At 46.3% G+C, this 20,271-nt stretch overlaps 1 protein-coding gene and 1 non-coding gene across 2 annotated transcripts; one reads left to right on the top strand and one right to left on the bottom strand.

Moving 5' to 3' along the window:
- Positions 1–184: 184 nt before the first annotated feature.
- On the bottom strand, positions 185–13,972 carry LOC143831347 (aquaporin-6-like). The gene is made up of 4 exons (XM_077324359.1): positions 13,437–13,972; positions 5,466–5,624; positions 3,974–4,054; positions 185–2,620 (listed from the first exon to the last, which is right to left on the bottom strand). Exons 1-4 carry the CDS (start codon positions 13,797–13,799, stop codon positions 2,426–2,428), a joined length of 798 nt encoding a protein of 265 aa, XP_077180474.1. The 5' UTR covers positions 13,800–13,972; the 3' UTR covers positions 185–2,425.
- LOC143834596 (U6 spliceosomal RNA) lies at positions 8,676–8,782 on the top strand. Its single transcript, XR_013229847.1, has one exon. It is a non-coding gene; the product is annotated as a U6 spliceosomal RNA (small nuclear RNA).
- Positions 13,973–20,271: the final 6,299 nt, after the last annotated feature.

The following is a 20,271-nucleotide window of genomic DNA, read 5'->3' as shown; positions in this document are numbered from 1 at the left end:
CGAATATGACCAAGTTTGGTTTGGTAGCAGTGGTGTGCTTCCCGGCCTGTGAATTTGCAAGTGTGTGAGTGAATACCATAACAACAAAAATTCCTGGTACATTGGCACTGGAGTCGTAAGCAAAGTTCCTGCTTCCTACTTAGAAAGCGGTAATTCTTTAGACTGCACTGTGCATGTGGCATTCAAATATTAAGGTGGGGAAATGGTCAATGACTACCAAGCATTGGGCCCCTCAGAATCCCATCAAGTGACTATTGGAACAGATTTGGGCTGAAGGTGGACACGTATATTTCAGATCTAATCTCCATCTGTACAAGAATGGTAATGATATCATAATGTGGCTCTGGACTCCTTGGCAACAGGGTGAACGTACGATGAAATGAAACATCTATACAGATTTCACAAGTCTCTCATTATTCTTATGCAAGGTCATCCGTTGGTCCAAGCAAGCCATAAACCCTGATGCTTTGGTGACAGGGTAGCTGAAAAAGAATGGTAGAAGGGCCCCTTGTCTTATACTCTTTTACAAAGAGTACCATGAATATCCCTCCCCCTAAATGCCTCCATTATTGTACTCTCGTGAGATGCCCACTATCATGGCTTGGATTGCAGAAACTCCTCCAGGAGGGGGTGGGGGGAGAGATAGCTTTTCCATCTATGGAAGAGAGAAGGGAGATCTCTCCTGGTTTCCCCTTCCTTCTGCAGACTCCCCGTGGGCTCCCCACACAGCTTCGCCCAGTTCAAAGACTCCTGGGTGGGGAGAGGCCAAAAGGCCACAGTGGAAAATGACATCAGGGAAGTTGGTCTGGCAGCACTGCTTAGGACCCAAGTCCACAACAGTCAGGATATGCCTAGACCAGAGTTGGGTGATATCTCTCTTTTAAAAGCCCCCATGCTGCTAAAATCTTCACCAGATTAATTCTTGTGTGTGTCAGGCTGCTGTAAGAAGGACAATGGTTCTAATGTGGGGGATATGTCTGTAGACTGAAAGGTCTTCAAAAGGGGAGCTGACGCTTGCATGTGCTGTCTGCACAGTATCTCACTCATGGAGTCTCTCTCTCGAAGCAGTTTGCCCCACCCACTCTTATGCTCCCCACTGGAAGTGGTTTAATTTCATTCCCACTCCCATATAAGTGCATGGCAGCCACTCACTTATGTGAGCAAAAGTAAAGGAATGCAAATAATGTATACCATTACAGTGATGCTATTCCAATCTGAGGGAGGGGCTGGCCCAGCTTTGGTTGTCTCCCATTCAACTGAGTCCCAGATTGCAGCCCATTTCTACTGAGTTCCCATGGAACCCCATAGATACCACAGAGCAGATCACGTAAACTCTAATCCAGAAGCCATTTCTTGGCATGGTACAAGACTGTAGTGGAAACCTTGGCATCTTGATTGACGGGCCTGTCCTCCAATTAATGTTCTCATATTAGCCTTCTATGACCCAACAGTTGTCATGGTGTTCTGTTTACTCTCTCCATACCACTATGTCATCAAATGCTTCCACCTTTCTGTGTTTGGGCTGTCATTAAGTGGAGACTTGGGGAAATGACTTCACAGATGCCCTCCCTTGCTATGAATTCAGCAGCGGCTGAGATCCGGTGAATCCAAGCAAGAGGGACATGTATTGAGGCTCAGAGAAAATCCAGCACAGGCTCCTTGGGTAGTTCTGTGTTGCACGCAGCCAAAGTTCAGACTAGGGAATGACTCCGTTCATGGCCAGGTTGTGCGATTCCAACGAGAGGAGCTCCTTCTGGAAGGCCACTGGGGTTTTAATCAGAAGCACGTAGGATGGTAGAATCATAGGTGATGTTAATTCTGTTGCATCAGAGAGTTTCAGATCCCTGCTTATGACTCCACATGGTATCTGACAGCAGAGATTTACACAGAATTCTAACATTGCATTGGTAAATTGACCCATTTGTCAGTGAAAGAACCATCCGTTGTCGGTCCATCCCTATTAGTATTTACTGCTTGCCCTCCAGATGTTTTGCACTTGTGAATGCAGGATTGAACCTTGACAGAGCTGCTATATGTCACTGTCACTGCGAGACACATGGTCACCTTGGGAAGGACGTGGTGGGTCTCCAAGCTTTGTGTCCCTCTCCTCCTTCAACTGCATAAGAAGTCTTTGCATCTGTGCAATGATGTCAGATCTCTCTCAGCAATATGGCACCATATATCAGCTGCCCCTGCTAGGCCTTGTCTCTGTTCCTCAAAGTCTCTTTGAAGCTCTGGAACTTGTCAGTGTATATATATCAGAATATGCATCCTCTTGCAGCTGTCGGAGGACTCCAGAGAAAGGTACTTGGGGCCCTCTCGTGGCGAAGGAACGGAATAACCTGCCTACAGTTTTTAGTCTCTCGTCAAACCCTTCCTAATAACAGAAGGGGCCGTGGAGGATTTTTGACACTGGATCCCAGGGCTACACTCTTTCTACCACCTTGGGTAGAGATATTGATTCGATCTGGTTGTCTTCATCTTTCTTCAGCGGTTCCGTATCATAGTTGCCCTTGAGAATGGCCAGTCTTTCTGCAAAGCTTTTTGAGTCATGGAAAATTACAAAGTTATAAAGCAGAGATGCCAAGACCGCACCTGCTAAAGGCCCCACCCAGAAGACCTGCAAGGACAGAGAGAAAAAAATCATGATGAGAGAAAGGCTAGTCTCCATTTTAGCACATATTCCCAGGAAAGCGTGGCTTGGTTCCAGTGATGCTGAACAAAAGCCAGGACCCCTGATCCAGTTGTTCTGGAATCCAGTTTACTCCCTTGCTTAGAAGTGGTCTTGAAGAGCCTCTTGTGGCACAGAGTGGTAAGGCAGCAGACATGCAGTCTGAAAGCTCTGCCCATGAGGCTGGGAGTTCGATCCCAGCAGCCGGCTCAAGGTTGACTCAGCCTTCCATCCTTCCGAGGTTGGTAAAATGAGTACCCAGCTTGCTGGGGGGTAAACGGTAATGACTGGGGAAGGCACTGGCAAACCACCCCGTATTGAGTCTGCCATGAAAACGCTAGGGGGCGTCACCCCAAGGGTCAGACATGACTTGGTGTTTGCACTAGGGATACCTTTACCTTTTTCCCTTAGAAGTGGTCTCAGAACTTCATTGGGACTAATTCCTGCTGGTAACATACTTCAAAGACCAGTTTTCCCCCCATTAATACAGTCAAATTTTCAACCTGCTCAACCAATCAATTGGCAACTATGCAGAAATGTATTTAAATGTATAAAGATCCTCTATCTACAAACAGTCCATAGTCTACAGCCAAGCTATGCTGCCGCCGCAGGTATTCAGATCCCTCGGACAGAGAGTCTCACCCGCAGGATCCACAAGAGACATTCTTGGAATTACAATACTCCCTGGAACGATACCAAAGGATAGCCTGCTACAAAACAGGCCCAAATGATACAACAGAACACCACAGGGGGTCATGTACAGCTCTCAGTTCAAACTGTTCAACACAACCTTAACAATCTACAGCCTGTGCTGATCAATGGTACTCCCCTCTCACAGGTGTTGGAAGGGAAATATTTCTTGCTCTCGGACAACTTCCTTAAACAATTTCTTAGCCCCAACAACAGCCTTCCTAACATGGACACGAACTCTGAGACCAGCACCTGTGACAAGTAAGGATGCCAACTCTGCCCCCATATCCACTTTGACCACACCATAACCGGACCTATCAACAGCTGGTATACTATCTCAGGTTCACACAGGCAGCTTTGACTCTCAAAAGCTTGTTCTTTTAATTGTGCTACTGGAGTCAAATCTAACAGCCTCTGTGTAACAACCGTGGACTTCCTTGACGGTCTCCCACCCAAATATCAACCAGGGCCAACCTTGCTTGGCTTCCAAGAGAGGACGAGACTCGGGTGCCCTGGACTATCCAGGTCAGGGCTGGTTAGATCTATACCTCCTAATTCTTCCCTCCTATTTTGGGTTCCTAGGGGGTGATGGAAAAGAAAAAAAGATTTTACCCAATGGTCAGGAAATCGCCGGACTATGACTGCAGGACCAAAAGATCTAGCTGGATTCATGGAACAGCTGGTGAGGTAACTCTAGGAAGAAGAAATTGGAAAAGGGAGTCAACACATCTCATTCTGGGTTCATATATTCCAGGAGTGGGCAACCCTTCAACAGGGTAATAGAGCAACCCAGAGCAACAGGCAAATATTTTAGAGGTTCCACGTAAAGGCCTCAGAATCAGAGGGGAGAAAGTTTGTTGCTCACCCAGGTCTTCCTCTTCCTCTTTGCCACTGTTGACCCAGTTCTAAAGGGGCAGACAAGATTCCTTGCCAGCTGGTGCTGCCTCCCCCCTACGCAAGGCCAAGCATTCTGAGGCTTGCAAGAGTTTGGATGGGCTTCCCATTTCCCTGGTAACATCAATTTCATCAACCTTGTTGCATCTGGCTAGGCTACTGGGCAAGGGCTGTTGGGTCCTCAGAGTTGGGTGACTGAACAGATGGGAGAGCAGGGCCTCAATATCCCCTGCAACCCAGTTTAATTACCCATCATCATAGTGGGTCCAAGAGAGCTGTTGTGGAAGCAGTATTATCGTTCTGCATCCTGTAGTTCTCCATGGGTGCTGCCTTGTGGCTATATCTCTGACACTCGTTTTACACTGGTCTGGAAGCCTACGCTCTCCGGTGTGCTGCCCTCTGGATTCTATGCGCTGATCAGAACTGGGTCCTCCCCAAACTGGGACTAAACAAGGTGAAGTGACTGTTTGGAAGCTCTCAACTGGGAGGAGCCAGAATGCTGTTCTCTGCAGGGCTTCTGGGCCAATACCACTTGCCAAGCCCTACCAGTAGAAGAAGAAGAAGAAGAAGAAGAAGAAGAAGAAGAAGAAGAAGAAGAAGAAGAAGAAGAAGAAGAAGAAGAAGAAGAAGAAGAAGAAGAAGAGTTGGTTCTTATATGCCGCTTTTCTCTACCTGAAGGAGGCTCAAAGCGGCTTACAGTCGCCTTCCCTTTCCTCTCCCCATAACAGACATCCTGAGGGGTGGGTGAAGCTGAGAGAGCCCTGATATCACTGCCCGGTCAGAGCAGTTTTCTCAGTGCTGGGGCGAGCCCAAGGTCACCCAGCTGGCTGCATATGGGGGAGCGCAGATTCAAACCCAGCTCGCCAGATTAGAAGTCCGCACTCCTAACCACTACACCAAGCTGGCTCCTTGGTGTAGGTTGTCATTCTTGTATCCATGTTGTCTCCCTTGGGTGTGCACATCACAGATCAGTCCTCCAGTGATACCAGGAGGTTTGTAATCCAACTGTCCGACTCCTTTGCTTTCAGCAACTCTAGGTGTTACCCCATTAACATCATCCTGCAGCTGTAACATCGTTTATTTCTGATGGCTTCGGATGCCTGTTCAAGGCACGGCACTGAGAACACCAGTTGCTTCCCCTCATACCCATCATCTCTCTGGCCCTGAGGGTTGCAGGTCCATTTCCTCTGTCCCAGGGTCTTCCACTCACCCCAATTAAGTGCCCCAGCGAAACGGAGATGCCAATCATGACAGCTGGAGAGCCTGTGCTTCGGAGGCTGTCAGTGGAGGCAAAATAGCAGAGAACCAACTGGAGGGTCAAAATGATCTCAACTGCCACGGCTTGTCCAGGGGACAGGTTGTTCTGCAGCTGGAGTGGAGGAAGAAGAGAAAGCAGAGGGGAAAGGAGCCATTAAGGATTGCACGACAGCCATGGCCAAAAGCAGTTCCAAGGGAGACCAAGACTTCTGGTTCAGTCCTGTGCCTACTTGCTTGGGAGGACGTTCCCTCTGCCATGAGGGCTACACCCTTTCATCCTCAAAAGCCACTCCTTTAAATCCAGGCACAGTTGGCCCTTTAGAGCAGGGGTGAATGCTGGCAGGGACTTGTGGGAATTGTAGTCCATGAACATCTGGAGGAACACAGTTTGCCCACCCCTGCTTTAGAGAATCCTCATTCTTAACATGGTTGAAATGGATTGTAACATGAGTATCTCTGACTGTTTTGGTTCCACCACTGGGATTACAGAGGCCCTAAAGCAGACACCATCAGTAGCTGCCTTAATTCAGTCTTCCCATTAAGAAAAAGCAAGTTTGCTTACGGGATGGGGTGGACATGTAGTAGAGCCCGGAAATTCTGGAAACATCGCTGTAAACAAAGGATTTTAAAAACTAATACATGCTGGAGACCTAAAGCATTTTTGTTGGGTTTGATTGATAATGGGCTGGAAAATAATCAGGGCATTCTATTTAGATATATGACAATGGCAGCAAAAATTCTATATGCACAGAACTGGAAAAATACAAGTTTACCTACAATAGAAGACCGGATTGTCAAGTTGTTAGAATTGGCTGAAATAGCTAAGCTTACCGCTTTGGTTAGCGAAAAATCAACTTCTACCTTTCTGACCCAGTGGAAACCTTTTATTGACTTTTTACAGGGAAGGGGGAGAAATACATGGACAGTCTGTGGGTTTGAAAATTAAAGAATGTAGATCTTTGAGTAATGAAAAGGGACTAATGATGAGAGGGTAGACAAGATTTAATTTGGGTAGAGGTAAAGTAAAATAATGATGCAACCATATTGACTAGTGTGATCCTATACACCGCAATGTAAAAGATATAAGATCTCTGTGCTTTGTTCTTTTTCTTATAACTCTTTCTTAACTGTTCTATTTTATACTAAACATAAAAATCTGAAATCAAGAAACAGCAAGCTTGCCATGTATTACACCAAAAGAGTAAAGTGCCCAAACTAGGGAGTTTAACCTCTTGACTTCCCTCAGTCATACCCTCTCCGTTGGTACCCCCTTCTTTCCCATAAGGGCTTGCATGGATTATTCACAGAGTATTATGTGGTGGGGGGGGGGGAAGGAGGTCAATAACCTTCCATGTTGTCTTCATTATGCTTGTGAGAAGTGGGGCCAAGAAAGGGGAACACACGTTAATGCTGAGTTAAGAAGAGGGCAGATGGCCTAAGGGTAGTGGTTCTCAACCTGGCGGTCGGAAGCCCTTTGGGGTCGAACGACCCTTTCATGGGGGTCGTGGCAGGGCAAGCAGCTTGGCCAGGTGGGCACCATCCACACAACAGCCTTGCAGGGTAGATTGAGATAGAGTGTTTGTCTGTCTGGAGCAGCAGAAAAGAGAGATATTGGCATGGTGGGACAAGAGGCAGAACTGAACTAAGAAACCCTGGGGGAAAACCAATTTATATACTATCATGAACAATGGATCTTCACGCCATTGGTCAGTTTCGGTTTAATTTCTGTGAAAGAACACTTGCATAATTTTATGGCTGGGAGTCACCACAACATGAGGAACTATGTTAAAGGGTCGCAGCATTAGGAAGGTTGAGAATCACTGGCCTAGGGTGACAGTGAGGCAAGGCAGATTATTCCTCTAACTAAGCCAACTTCCACTGGCCAGTGAAATCTCTGTGCCAGCCTGTTTCCTGCCCACACTGTGACAAAACAATATTCACATGGGGCCTCATTTTATTCTAGACTGCAACCTTATTCTCCTTTTGCTTGCTTAACTCAGAATTGTGTTCCTTGCTTTCATTCCCCATTCTGGAGTGCCACAGGACAAAGAGGGAAGGGAAGAAGTTCTAAATGTTGGCAGAGTAATTAACACAGCGACGGTGCACAAATTGATTAAAGAGCAGATAAAAGTTTATTTAGGAATTAATTAATCTACTTGAAAGGAAAGAGGAGAGACAGCGAGAGGTTCCTAACTCCATCTCTGGCTGAGATAGAGGGAAAGACTGATCGTGGCGCTTCTGAGAAGAAGCAGGAAATGGGCCCTCAGAATCGCCATCAGGAGACAGACAAGGAATGACACCCAACAGGAGAGAAGGTGCTGACCTCACTATCCTCATTGTCTTCTTGCTGCCCCCTGCAGGTCTTCTTCTTTGTACACCAGACGTTGCCTTTTCCAACACTGACTGGCCAGCCTGAACAGACAGAATCCAGGCCTCCGCTGTGTGGTTCCCACAGCTATTTGACACAGACTCCCTCCCGCCCTCAGCTCTCGGCTTGGTTCCTTTTGGTTCTTCACACTGCCCCAAACAAAAGGGAAGCTTTAAGGCAGTTAGGAGGACATTTTATACTTGGTTGGAAAATTCCCTCAATCCTTGTGTGAAACAGCCGGGACACTTTGTTGTGCAACAGATTCTGATAGACAGGGGAAGAGCTTCCGACCAGATCAAGTGTGTGGGCAGTCAGCCAGCCAGCTAAAGAAATATCCAATCTGGATGTGGGCAGAGTAAACAAAGCAATTCAGAGCCACCTCCCTACCCCCCCCATAAATCAAGCATTTGAGGCACGGTTACTTTGACTGAGAGATCTAGGCAGGGGTAGACAAACTGCGGCCCTCCAGATGTCCATGGACTACAATTCCCAGGAGCCCCTGCCAGCGAATGCTGGCAGGGGCTCCTGGAAATTGTAGTCCGTGGACATCTGGAGGGCCACAGTTTGGCTACTTCTGAGCTAGAGTAACCCAGGAGATCCCTATCCATTCTCAGTCTTTAACTACCTAGCTTTTTAAAAGGGTAAGCATACATTGTCTTGGGTTTTGGCCAAGAGGCAAAAACACGGCAATAGATTTGTTAGAATCATCTCAGATCAGAATGCAAGGGCTTATTTAACCAAGGTTTGGGGATTATCAATTCCATATAGAATTGCAGCCACAAAAGTAAAATAATTGTGCTCGCTTCGGCAGCACATATACTAAAATCGGAACGATACAGAGAAGATTAGCATGGCCCCTGCGCAAGGATGACTCGCAAATTTGTGAAGTGTTCCATAAAAAAAAGTTAAATAATTAAAACACTGATTTGAGCAGCATAGAATTGCACCAGAAGCATAATAGGTAAGTCAGCTGTATCCTTTGTTGCAGTCAAAGAGTTCTAGCAAAAATTAGAAGTTTTGAGTCAGCAATCCAAAGTCTGTTGTCTCTTTCCTTTCAGCAGAAGAGGCAGCAGGGAATCCAAAGAGAACTGAATCTGCTAACTCCAGACCGACAACCTCCAACAACAAATTTGGGTGTAGCACTACAGGGAACTCGGCTGCAAGCATTCGAGGATGGGTAGAGGAGGAAATGATCTAATGTAAAGTAAACATAATGGCAGGAAGCGAAGAGGAACTAAAGAGCCTCTTGATCCAGGTGAAGGAGGAGAGTGCAAAAGTTGGCTTGAAACTCAACATCAAGAAAACTAAGATCATGGCATCCGGCCCTCTCAATTCCTGGCAAATAGATGGGGTAGAAATTGAGGTAGTCACAGATTTTATTTTCCTGGGCTCCAAGGTCACTGCAGATGGGGACTGCAGCAAAGAAATTAAAAGATGCTGGCTTCCAGGGAGGAAAGCTATGGCAAATTTAGACAGCATCCTAAAAAGCAGAGACATCACCCTGCCAACTAAAGTGCGTCTAGTCAAGGCTATGATCTTCCCAGTTGCAATGTATGGCTGTGAAAGTTGGACCATAAGGAAGGCCATGTGTCAAAGAATTGAGGCTTTTGAACTCTGGTGCTGGAGAAGACTCTTGCGAGTCCCTTGGACTGCAAGGCGAACAAACCGGTCAGTCCTAGAGGAGATCAGCCCTGACTGCTCTTTAGAAGGCCAGATCCTGAAGGTGAAACTCAAATACTTTGGCCACCTCATGAGGAGGAAGACTGAGGTAAATTCCGATTGATGGAGAGGTTTAGCATGCTGTATTCCAAATCCCGTAAACCAGGGAGGCGGAGCGTTTTCAGTGAGTAAACACCACGTTATTCTTGGACCTTCTAGGCTACCCAAGTGCATAGAGCAGAACAGGGAGGAGCATGACAGGAAGTGTGTACGAAATGGAAAACTTATCTCAGAACATTGTTGAGGAGCTCCTTTTTCTGCAGCCATCCTGTGTGATCCCAGAAAAGGCTTTGGCCAACTCAGGCACCTGCTGTGTATTGCCCTGAATGGGAAAGGAATATCTTGGCAAATTACTTCTTTGCTAAGACATGCAATCTGGACACCATCCTCACAGATTGTTCATGCCTTCTCAGGTGACTTCAGGCACATTACTATGGTGAGTTTGCAGTCTTGCTGTGAATGGATCTGTAGGGCAGCTGAAAGCCTTTGGGAGTCCCCAGATAAAGATTCACCCTGGACCATCCTCACCCAGATTCAACCCTATGAAACAAATCAGGTGACTTCCTGTTATCATAAATAGGCCTCTGTGCCATGTGTACATGCATGACTTCATGTACTTTGGTGAGTCCTCAAGAAATAGTTTCTGTTTCCCCCTTGAGGCCGATCTGGGAGGGACCTCAGTTGGGTATTGTTCTTGGCCATCCCAGACTGCTGCACAGCTGAGGAGCTACATGTTCTGAAGGTTTCTATGTTCCCACAGGTGACACATTTCAGCACCAGATGTGCTCTGGCACCAAAATGTGTCCCTTCAGGGTACACATTTCAATGGGGCACCCACTCCTCTGCTGAAATGTGTCCCCCTGGGGGATGCAGCCACAGTGGAGAGGTTCCACCACACATGAGGGAGGAGGTTTTTATATTTTGCAGGAAGGTGGGATTGGCTTAAAAACAAGCACTCAGACCCCTGTATGATCAGGAGGAGGCTGTCTGATCACCCCCTCCCCTTTCACAGCTCATTTCCCACTTCTAGAAAACAGAAATGGGGCTGTTTTTTTGCCTGTCTGAGTTGTGAGAAGGCTGGACATGGTCCCTGGAGCCCAAAAAGACATTTTGTGCTACTGTAGGACTTAAAAACAAAGCATTCAGATCCCTGTATGATAGGGAGAAGAATGCCAAATCACCCAACCACCCCTTTCCCAGCTTATCTCCCACCTCCAGAAAACTGCCCAAAAAGACATTTTGTGTTAATGTTTGATTTAAAAACAAAGCACTCAGATCCCAGTATGATTGGGAGAAGGCGGCTTAATCACCCCCCCCCAGTTCATTCCCCATCTCTAGAAAACATAAAAGGCCCTGTGTTTTGTCTGCCTGATCCCAAAAAGACCATGGATACTTTAAAGAAGATTTTATTTTACCTTTGACAACGTAGCTTGAGGTCACGCTGCAACATGGACTGCACTATTTTTTGAAAAAAAATTCTCAGAGCAGGAAATGGAGAGGGGAGGGTGGGTGTGTGGGAAGGACAATGCTGCAGAGACTATTGTGCCTTTCCCCTTCCATACAGGTTTGCTCCTGGTTGTTCACTGGTTGCTCACCGATGGAACACACGATTTAGGGTTGTAAATCCAGTTTTGGCGATTACCCTAATTGTAATTTAAAAATGCCCAAAACTTGATCCAACTCCTTGACAGCTTTGGGATGCAGGTGATCTCATGTAGAGGGGGCTCTAAAAGTCGCCAACATGCAAAGACTGCCCAAGGGCAGATTCCTCATGCGGATATGGTGGAAGCCTTCCTTTGGGGACTGACGGACAAGCAGGTTGAAACTAGCCATGGAATTCTGTATATACACTAACAGTAGCAAGACTACTTTATGCTCAGAGAGCAAACACTGAGAATACCTGCAGTAGATGACTGGTTGTTGAAGATGATGGAATTTGCAGAGCTGGCTAAACTTACTTCAATATGACAAAAACAATAACAATGATCCTTGCTAATTAGAACTCGCTATTGACTTTTTGCATGTAAGGGGGGGAACTGATGATTTCTGGTTTTGATGACTAGGAAGGAAACTTTTATAGAGAATATATAAGAAAGAAGAGTTTTTGTATTAATTTTGAAGTAGGTTAAAAGGAAGTAGTTTAGCTACAGTTTTCGCTTAACTGGTAATTGTAAAAGTTTTTGTTGCTGAGAAACTTGAAAGTTATATTGACAAATTGGCCCTTTTCTGTTTTTCTTTCCTTTCCTTTTCCTTTTACCTTTTTTGAACTTTTATCTTTTTGCTTAACAATTTCTAATAATGGTATATTTTAAAAAACAACAAGTTGAGATATGCAGACAGCACCACATTCCTGGCAGAAAAGAATAAAGAAACAAGTACAGATGAAGGTTCAAGCAGGAAGTGCCAAAGTAGGATTACAGCTGAAATCAAGAAGTTGAAAGCAATGACGACCACTTGAAGGATGATGATGAAGACATGGAATTTCTTATAAAAATTCTATTTCTCATCTCAATTGTCAACCAAAAGGAGGACTGCAACCAAGAAACATATGGAGATTGAGACTGGGAAGAGAAAGCCATGAAGAAGCTTGCTGGGAAAGATCCTGAACTGTAGGGACAGGTCACTGGTGCCCAAGGTCATTCTCCATTACAATGTATGGACTTGAAAGCTGGACAGCGAAGAAATCTGAAAGGAAGAAAGTTTATTGATCCGAAGTGTGCTGCTGCAGGAGAGTTTTACAGATTCTATGGACTGCCCAAAAGACAAATAAGTGGTTTCTGGATCAATTCAAGCCTGAACTCTCCCCAGAAGCTAAAATGACCTGAGACTATCACACTTTGGTCAGATTATAAGAAGAGTCACCAGAAAAGACAATAATGCTAGGAAAAGTTGAAGGCAGAAGGCAGAACTGAGATCAGTTGACTCACTAAAGGAAGCCACATCCTTTAGTTTGCAAGACCCAAGCAAAATTGTAAATGATAGGAAGTTCCTGAGGTCATTCACTCAAAGGGTCACCATAAGTCAGAAGTGACTTTGCAGCAGTTAATGCACATATACATTTTTTATTCTGATCTTCCTCCAAATTGCTTACAGCCGTGTCCAGAGTGCTCGTTTCAAGGCAAAGTGGGGATCTGAACCCTGGTCTCCCAGACATCAGACCATCCAGGCTAATTGGAAAGATAACTCCACATTGGGGGAAATTTATCAGTAGCAGAAAAACAAAACAGGAATCCAGCAGCCCCTGAAAGATGAACCAAATGTGTTCCAGCATAAAGTCTCATGAGTCAGGACCCACTTCATCAGATGCCCAGAAATGTAAATCCATTAAGCTGATGTGTGTACACACACACACCCACACACACACACACACATCCCCCTTTCATCCCTGATGGATTTCTGCCCAGCGCTTCTGGTGAAGTGAGCTCTGACTTTTTGCTGGAATAAATTTAGCCTTTAAAATGCCACTCTACTCTGCAAAGTTATTATAGGTCCTTCCAATGTTCCATATAGATCATTTTAGACTCCAAATGCCTTCGATGGTAATGTATACTTTAAATAGGAAGTAGAGAATGAACATTTCAGTCAGATTGTCACATCCCATTCCACCTTCTCTGCACCCAAGAACTACAGGGCATAACCTGATTCTAGGCACATCACTCAGAACTATCTAACTCTTTAATCCATAGGTGTAGAAACTACAGCTGGCCTTGAGGAGGGGGGATGGCTGAGCCCATGCATGGAGGCCCCAGATTTCTACCCCATAGTCCTGCTCCGACAGCCCCAGTGGATCTCTTCCAATAATAACGTACGTTCAGAAGTTAGTGGCTGAGGACATACCGTGTTAATGCCTAAACTTCCTCGAATGCTCCCAGGAGCCACAGCATAAAGTATGGCTGCACCACAGATGCCTCCTGCCAGCTGGGCAACCACATAACAGGCAGCCTTTGCCAACGAAATGCGAGACCCAAACAGGAAGGCCACAGTCACCGCCGGGTTGACATGGGCCCCACTTGCATGCCACGCAATCTGGACAGCAGTGGCGGCGGCTAAGTTGAAGGTGATGGCGATCTGCAGGACGGAGGGGGTGTTCACCGGCCAGTGCAGCATGGAGCCCACCCCGAAGAAGACGTAGATAGCAGTAGCCAGGAACTCAGTGAAGGCAGCCCGATAAAAGGACACGAAGCACAGCTCCTTCCACATCTTGCCAAGAACTCAGGAATGTGAGGGCAGCTCTGGCCCCTGCTTCTTGTTCCCTTCCTCGTTGGGTGAGATCTAAGGAAGCACTATGTAAATTATTTTGATTGCACCATCGGGTCAGACAAGGAAACGTAGCCACATCACGGCAGTGTTTCCTGCCCACCTCCTGACATGGCACTGTCCACACTCCTAGGAGGACAGGGATTCAGAGCCAACAAACGACTACTTTCTCTGTGTGCAGACATGGGAGTGGCTTGGGTGACAGTGGGTGGAAGAGCTTTCGCTCAAAGAGAGATAGGGGCTTAACAAGGGGATGGGCTGCAGCTGCTGATACCGGATAGGGCCTACAAGGACTCCACAGGGCTGGCTTCCCTGCTCCAGCCCACAGGCAACAGCCAGCCCCACCCCACCCCTCAGCCCCTGGGGCATTTCCAACTTTAAAAAAAAATCAGCAAATGTAGCGATAAAACATTATACAATCTGTGAATGATTCATTAAATTCCCAGCTTCCATTGAAAGCCCTCCAGTAAGGGCAATGGTGTATCTCTGTAGTCAAAGAGACTAGAGATTTGCAGACCGGGAATTCACAGAATGTGACCTAGACCTTGACATTTATTTATCCTAATTTTTATTGTGATTGTTTTACATGCCAATAAAGGATTTCTTTATGCCAATAAAGGAATAACAGTAAGTCCTCCTGGGGTGGGGGCGAGGGGAGAAATGGCTTCCCTGTGTGCAGAGTGGAGAAATGGGCAAATGAGAACAAGATGCAATTTAATAAAGATAAGTGTAAAGTTCTGCATCTGGGTCAGAAAAATGAAAAGCATGCCTACTGGATGGGGGATACGCTTCTAGGTAACACTGTGTGTGAACGAGACCTTGGGGTACTTGTGGATTGTAAACTAAACATGAGCAGGCAGTGTGATGCAGCGGTAAAAAAGGCGAATGCCATTTTGGGCTGTATCAACAGGGGCATCACATCAAAATCACAAATGTCATAGTCCCATTGTATACAGCCCTGGTCAGACCACACCTGGAGTACTGTGTGCAGTTCTGGGGGCTTCACTTCAAGAAGGACGTCGATAAAATTGAAAGGGTACAGAGGAGAGCGACGAAGATGATCTGGGGCCAAGGGACCAAGCCCTATGAAGATAGGTTGAGGGACTTGGGAATGTTCAGCCTGGAGAAAAGGAGGTTGAGAGGGGACATGATAGCCGTCTTTAAGTATTTGAAAGGTTGTCACTTGGAGGAGGGCAGGATGCTGTTTCTGCTGGCTGCAGAGGAGAGGACACGCAGTAATGGGTTTAAACTTCAAGTACAACGATATAGGCTAGATATCAGGAAAAAATGTTCACAGTCAGAGTAGTTCAGCAGTGGAATAGGCTGCCTAAGGAGGTGGTGAGCTCCCCCTCACTGGCAGTCTTCAAGCAAAGGTTGGATACACACTTTTCTTGGATGCTTTAGGATGCTTTGGGCTGATCCTGCGTTGAGCAGGGGGTTGGACTAGATGGCCTGTATGGCCCCTTCCAACTCTATGATTCTAGGATTCTATGATTCCCCACTCCCATGGCATCCATCCAGGCTTTGCTGTCATCCTTCCCCAGACTTCACAGCAAAGCAAGTTTGGGGGAGATCAGAGAAAAGCCAGGAGAGCCCTGGGTGGGGCATGGATGTGCCACAGTGTTACGGGAAAGCAAGAAAAAGGCTACTTCCCATCAGCAATGAAGCCGGAGCAAATAACCCATGTCTCAATGGCTGCAGAAAGGAGAATTTGTGTGCAGCCTCACCTGTCTCCTGTGCCATTGCCAGGCTTGCCAACCCCCAGACGGTGACTGGAGATCTTCCAGAATTACAGTTGGTCTCCAGCCAACAAGGAGCAGTTACTCTTGGGGGGGGGGGGGAATGCTGTTTTGGAAGTTGACATGTATAAATAGAGAACTGCTTCTCGCCTTATTTGGGTTGCCAGCTCTGTGCAGGGAAATACCTGGAGACTTTGGAGGTGGAATATAATGCTACGGAGTCCACCCTGCAAAGCAGTCATTTTCTCCAGGGGAACTAACCTCTTAAGTCTGGCAATGAGCTACAATTGCAGGGGATCCCCAGGTCCCTCCAGGGGACTGGCATCCCTACTATGAATATGTCCAGCATCTCCTTCCCTCTGACCTTGCTTTTGCTACGAGTCCTATCCTGTAAAGAGGCACAGCCAGCAAGGGCCCAATCCCACTGTCAGCTCTCCCTTCATTGACTCTTTCCCAGTGTTTCTATGGAGCTGTAAGACTTTAGAAAAAAGTCTTAGAAAAAAGGTTTATTTAAACTGTGTTGCTCACAGTGTGTGATGTTTATGTTTTAAATTCTTGCTCCCTGCCTTGGGTCACTCTAACAGGAAGGAAAGCAGACTTTCAGATACTTAACACCTGACAATAATGTCAGCCACTTATCAATTTGGGACCCTTGTTTCAGAGTAGAACTGCATGGTTGCCAATCTGATTGACACCCCCACCCACCCACCCACCCACATGCTACCTACACACTTGTCTTGGACTATGCAAAGCAGTGTCTGGGTGAGGACACACATTTCATTCTGGAGGAGTTGCCTCAGCATGGTGTCTATGGGTCCCACCAAGCTTGCTCAAATGTTTCCTGATGCCCTCTTGCTTCTTCCCCAAAGCATCTGTTCCCTAAAGTTGAGGCTGAATTCAGGCTTTTTTTCACCACATGGAAGCAGGAGGCGTTTCAGGAGATCCCTGCAGCAGCCACTAGGTGATTGATCCTGCCTCCAATGGTCGCCATTTTGTGGTGGGCCCCCCTACTTTTCCTCAAAATTCTAAACATTACTCAAAATTCTTAAAAGTTCAGCAAGGATAGAGACCCAAGCACGCACACACACCGAGAGAGAGAGCTTTACTATCTGAAAGATAAAAGATACAGATTCAAAAAGGAATGAACCACCCAGGAAGGTTGTGTAGAATTTTCCAGCAGATGTCCAACTCGTCCTCGTCCACATTTCTTCTTCTTCTTCTTCTTCTTCTTCTTCTTCTTCTTCTTCTTCTTCTTCTTCTTCTTCTTCTTCTTCTTCTTCTTCTTCTTCAGGGATGGGTGATGACACCCATCTCAGTTGTTTCATTCTGATCCCTGGCAAGCCTGTAATCAACTAGATGAGAGTGCATAATTTATATCAGAGTGGGTAAGCAGTCCTAATTCTGATACTTATGTGTTACTATGAATGATTTAGCACTGCCCCAGAAAGAACAGATTTGAGGATAGTGTCTCATTCAACCAACAATGCCCTTTCCAGGCAGTGGCTGGGCTGTTGCAGAGAATTCCCTCATACCTTCCATGAAGATCAAGTGACTAGAATCCGCTCTGTTTTGAAGACTGATTGGAAGATGCAACTGGTTCAGAATGTGGCAACCAGACTGCTTTCTGGTTTTATTCGCATGACGCACAGAACATCAATTTTACATGAGTTACACTTGTTAACAAATTGCTTCTGGGCTGTTTTCAAAATATTAGCACTAATTTTTAAAAAGTTTTTAATATTCTGGGGATAGAGTGAGAGAGCTTTTCCCATATGTATTTGCTTTCAAAGTGATTCATCTTTGGAGACCACTGTGAAATGGGGTAGCCAGCAGACCTGGAGGGGAAAAAATATCCTGTCCCTTTAATAGAGGTTTATTTTAAGGAAAATGGGCAGCCAAATTTTTCATGGCATGAAGGAAAATAACATCCCATGAAGAAGAAGAAGAAGAAGAAGAAGAAGAAGAAGAAGAAGAAGAAGAAGAGTTGTTTTTATATCCAGCTTTTCACTGGCCAAGTAGCTTCCAATCACTTTCCCTTTCTCTCCCCGCAACAGACACCCTGTGAGGGAAGTGAGGTTGAGAGAGCTCTGACAGGACTACTCTGTGAGAGCATTATCAGGACTGTGACTAGTCCAAAGTCACCCAGCTGGCTTCATGTGGAGAAATCATATCCAGCTCATCAGATTAGAGGTCACCACTCTTAAACAGTACACCACACTGGCTTTAGTTAAGCCTCTAGTAAAGCTTGGCGTAGTAGTTAGGAGTGCGAACTTCTAATCTGGCGAGGTGGGTTTAATTCCACGCTCCCCCACATGTAGCCAGCTGGGTGACCTTGGGCTCGCCACAGTACTGATAAAGCTATTCTGACTGATTTAATTTTTGTTCTCCCTCCAAAGAATCTTTAACTTATAAGGCAGCCAATCAATTTTTCAAAAATACACAAACAACCTATTTTCTCTCCTCAGTCCTCTGATCAAGCTGAAGCCATCTACAGCCATGTGTCTGTAGATGTCACAAAAGCCCCTCCCCACCACCACCACCCACCTCTCCGGTCCAGGGGCAGAGACAGGAAGGGGAACAATGGCAAAATAGTCTTTGATTTCTGACTGTTTAGGCTGTGGTTGTGATAGTCTACCTAAAAGGTAAAGGTAAAGGTATCCCCTGTGCAAGCACCGAGTCATGTCTGACCCTTGGGGTGACGCCCTCCAGCGTTTTCATGGCAGACTCAATACGGGGTGGTTTGCCAGTGCCTTCCCCAGTCGTTACCGTTTACCCCCCAGCAAGCTGGGTACTCATTTTACCGACCTCGGAAGGATGGAAGGCTGAGTCAACCTTGAGCCGGCTGCTGGGATTGAACTCCCAGCCTCATGGGCAAAGCTTTCAGATGGCTGCCTTACCACTCTGCGCCACAAGAGGTTCTTGTGATAGTCTACCTAGACTTTCTAAAATAAATATATAGACAACAGAACTCAAGGCCTGCTACAACATATGCAACAAAGAGGATTGGCCTCGTACATTTTATGGGAATTGGCTTCTGGGGTTTGCTGTGCTTTGTTCCAATGTAAAATACTGGAGCGATCTCAAACATTTCACACTGACTCATTGCCTCAGGTGACTAATAAAACCATCAGGGAGCAAGAACAGGGAGGGGCTACCTACCACTCCCGACAGTGTGAGAACGAGAGAGGGATACACGTGGCCTATAGTGTGTGAAGCTCAAACATGTGAGCCCTAGGGAGATTTGCAGATCTTGAACCAGGATGTGAACCCAAATAACTATTTTAGCAGGCAGACTGCGACACAGGAGGATCATTCCAGGGGAGAGAGGGAACACTGAGGCAGAATCCCCTCATCCCACCTATAGTTCCTCCTCACCTGAAGAGATGAGGGATCTGGGTTTCAGGTGGCCATTTCTCATTTGGAAAATTCCAGGAGATTGTGGGGGGGGGGGGAGCAAGAAGGGGAGGGACCTTGAGAGACTATAAATCCATAGTCTACCCTCCAGAGGAGCCATTTTGTCCAGAGTCTGGAGATCAGCTGAAATTCTGGGAGAGTCTAGGCTCCCTCCTGAAGTTGGCAACCCCAGTTTCAGGGATTCCTGCATCCTTGCTGAAGTCTGTGAGAAACAGCCTAGCTGGGCAGAACCAGCATCAGGGCTCAGCATACAACTATTCTAGCCATTCAAAGGAACCAAATACAAGTGCAGTGTTGGAACAAGAGGCGAGCGGAAACAAAACACTGTGCAAGGCTACCTAAAATTGAGGCAAGTGTAATGCTCATTTGTTTCACAAACTAAGTGCCAACCGTCTTACACTCGACATTCCCATTTCACAGTTCTTCTGAGTGCATTCAAGAGCCAGTTTTGGTGTAGTGCGGACTTCTAATCTGGCAGGCCAGGTTCGATTCTGCGCTCCCCCACATGCAACCAGCTGGGTGACCTTGGGCTCACCACAGCACTGATAAAACTGTTCTGACCGGGCAGTGATATCAGCACTCTCTCAGCCTCACCCATCCCACAGGGTGTCTGTTGTATGGAGAGGAATGGGAAGGCGACTGTAAGCCGCTTTGAGCCTCCTTCGGGTAAGGAAAAGCGGCATATAAGAACCAACTCTTCTTCTTCTTCTTCATGTAGGCCTCCCAAGCGACCTTGAAAGAAGCTTCAGCAGGCAGGCCTGAGGACCACTTAGAAGCCTTGTTTCTTCCCTTGGAAAAAGGAGCCCCACTGCCAGATCAGTCTGGGAGGAGATTAAGGCTGCAAGCTGAATGGGTAAGGGACTGAGGCATAGTGCCCTATTGTTATTTTTTAGTCTTTGTCTTTGATTTGTGGGTGGATAGCTGTGTCGTTTGCTAATATTTTGCATTTTGGCAGATTGCAGGTAACAAATTAAGCTTTGTCTCCTGCTGTAGGAAGAAGCCTCTTGCAAAACCGGAATGACAACCTGGGGAGCCTGTCAGCATCGGCCTGGGTGCATTTTTATTTCACAGCGGACTCAAGGTCCCTTGTGATGTCTACGTAAGGACTTTAATTCACATAAGATCTGTGAAATGGAAATATAGCATGTAAAACTGTAGGCTCTATGTTTGCAAAGCATATGTACATTACACTTTCCTTGGTTTTATGTAGCCGTGCCTTGTGTTTGTTTTTGCTTGTATGTTCAAAGGAGCCATTCCGAATG

Source organism: Paroedura picta, chromosome 3, assembly GCF_049243985.1.
Source record: "Paroedura picta isolate Pp20150507F chromosome 3, Ppicta_v3.0, whole genome shotgun sequence".
NCBI classification, from domain to species: Eukaryota; Metazoa; Chordata; class Lepidosauria; order Squamata; family Gekkonidae; genus Paroedura; species Paroedura picta.
This window is presented reverse-complemented; position numbering and strand designations above follow the sequence as displayed.

Coding starts and splice junctions, on each gene's coding strand:
- LOC143831347 (XM_077324359.1), bottom strand. CDS start 13,799: ATGTGGAAGGAGCTGTGCTTCGTGTCCTTTTATCGGGCTGCCTTCACT. Junction 5,625..13,436: donor GAAGTTTAGGCATTAACACG/GTATGTCCTCAG, acceptor CCTCCACTCCAG/CTGCAGAACAACCTGTCCCC. Junction 2,621..3,973: donor GGCGATTTCCTGACCATTGG/GTAAAATCTTTT, acceptor CTGTCCTTGCAG/GTCTTCTGGGTGGGGCCTTT.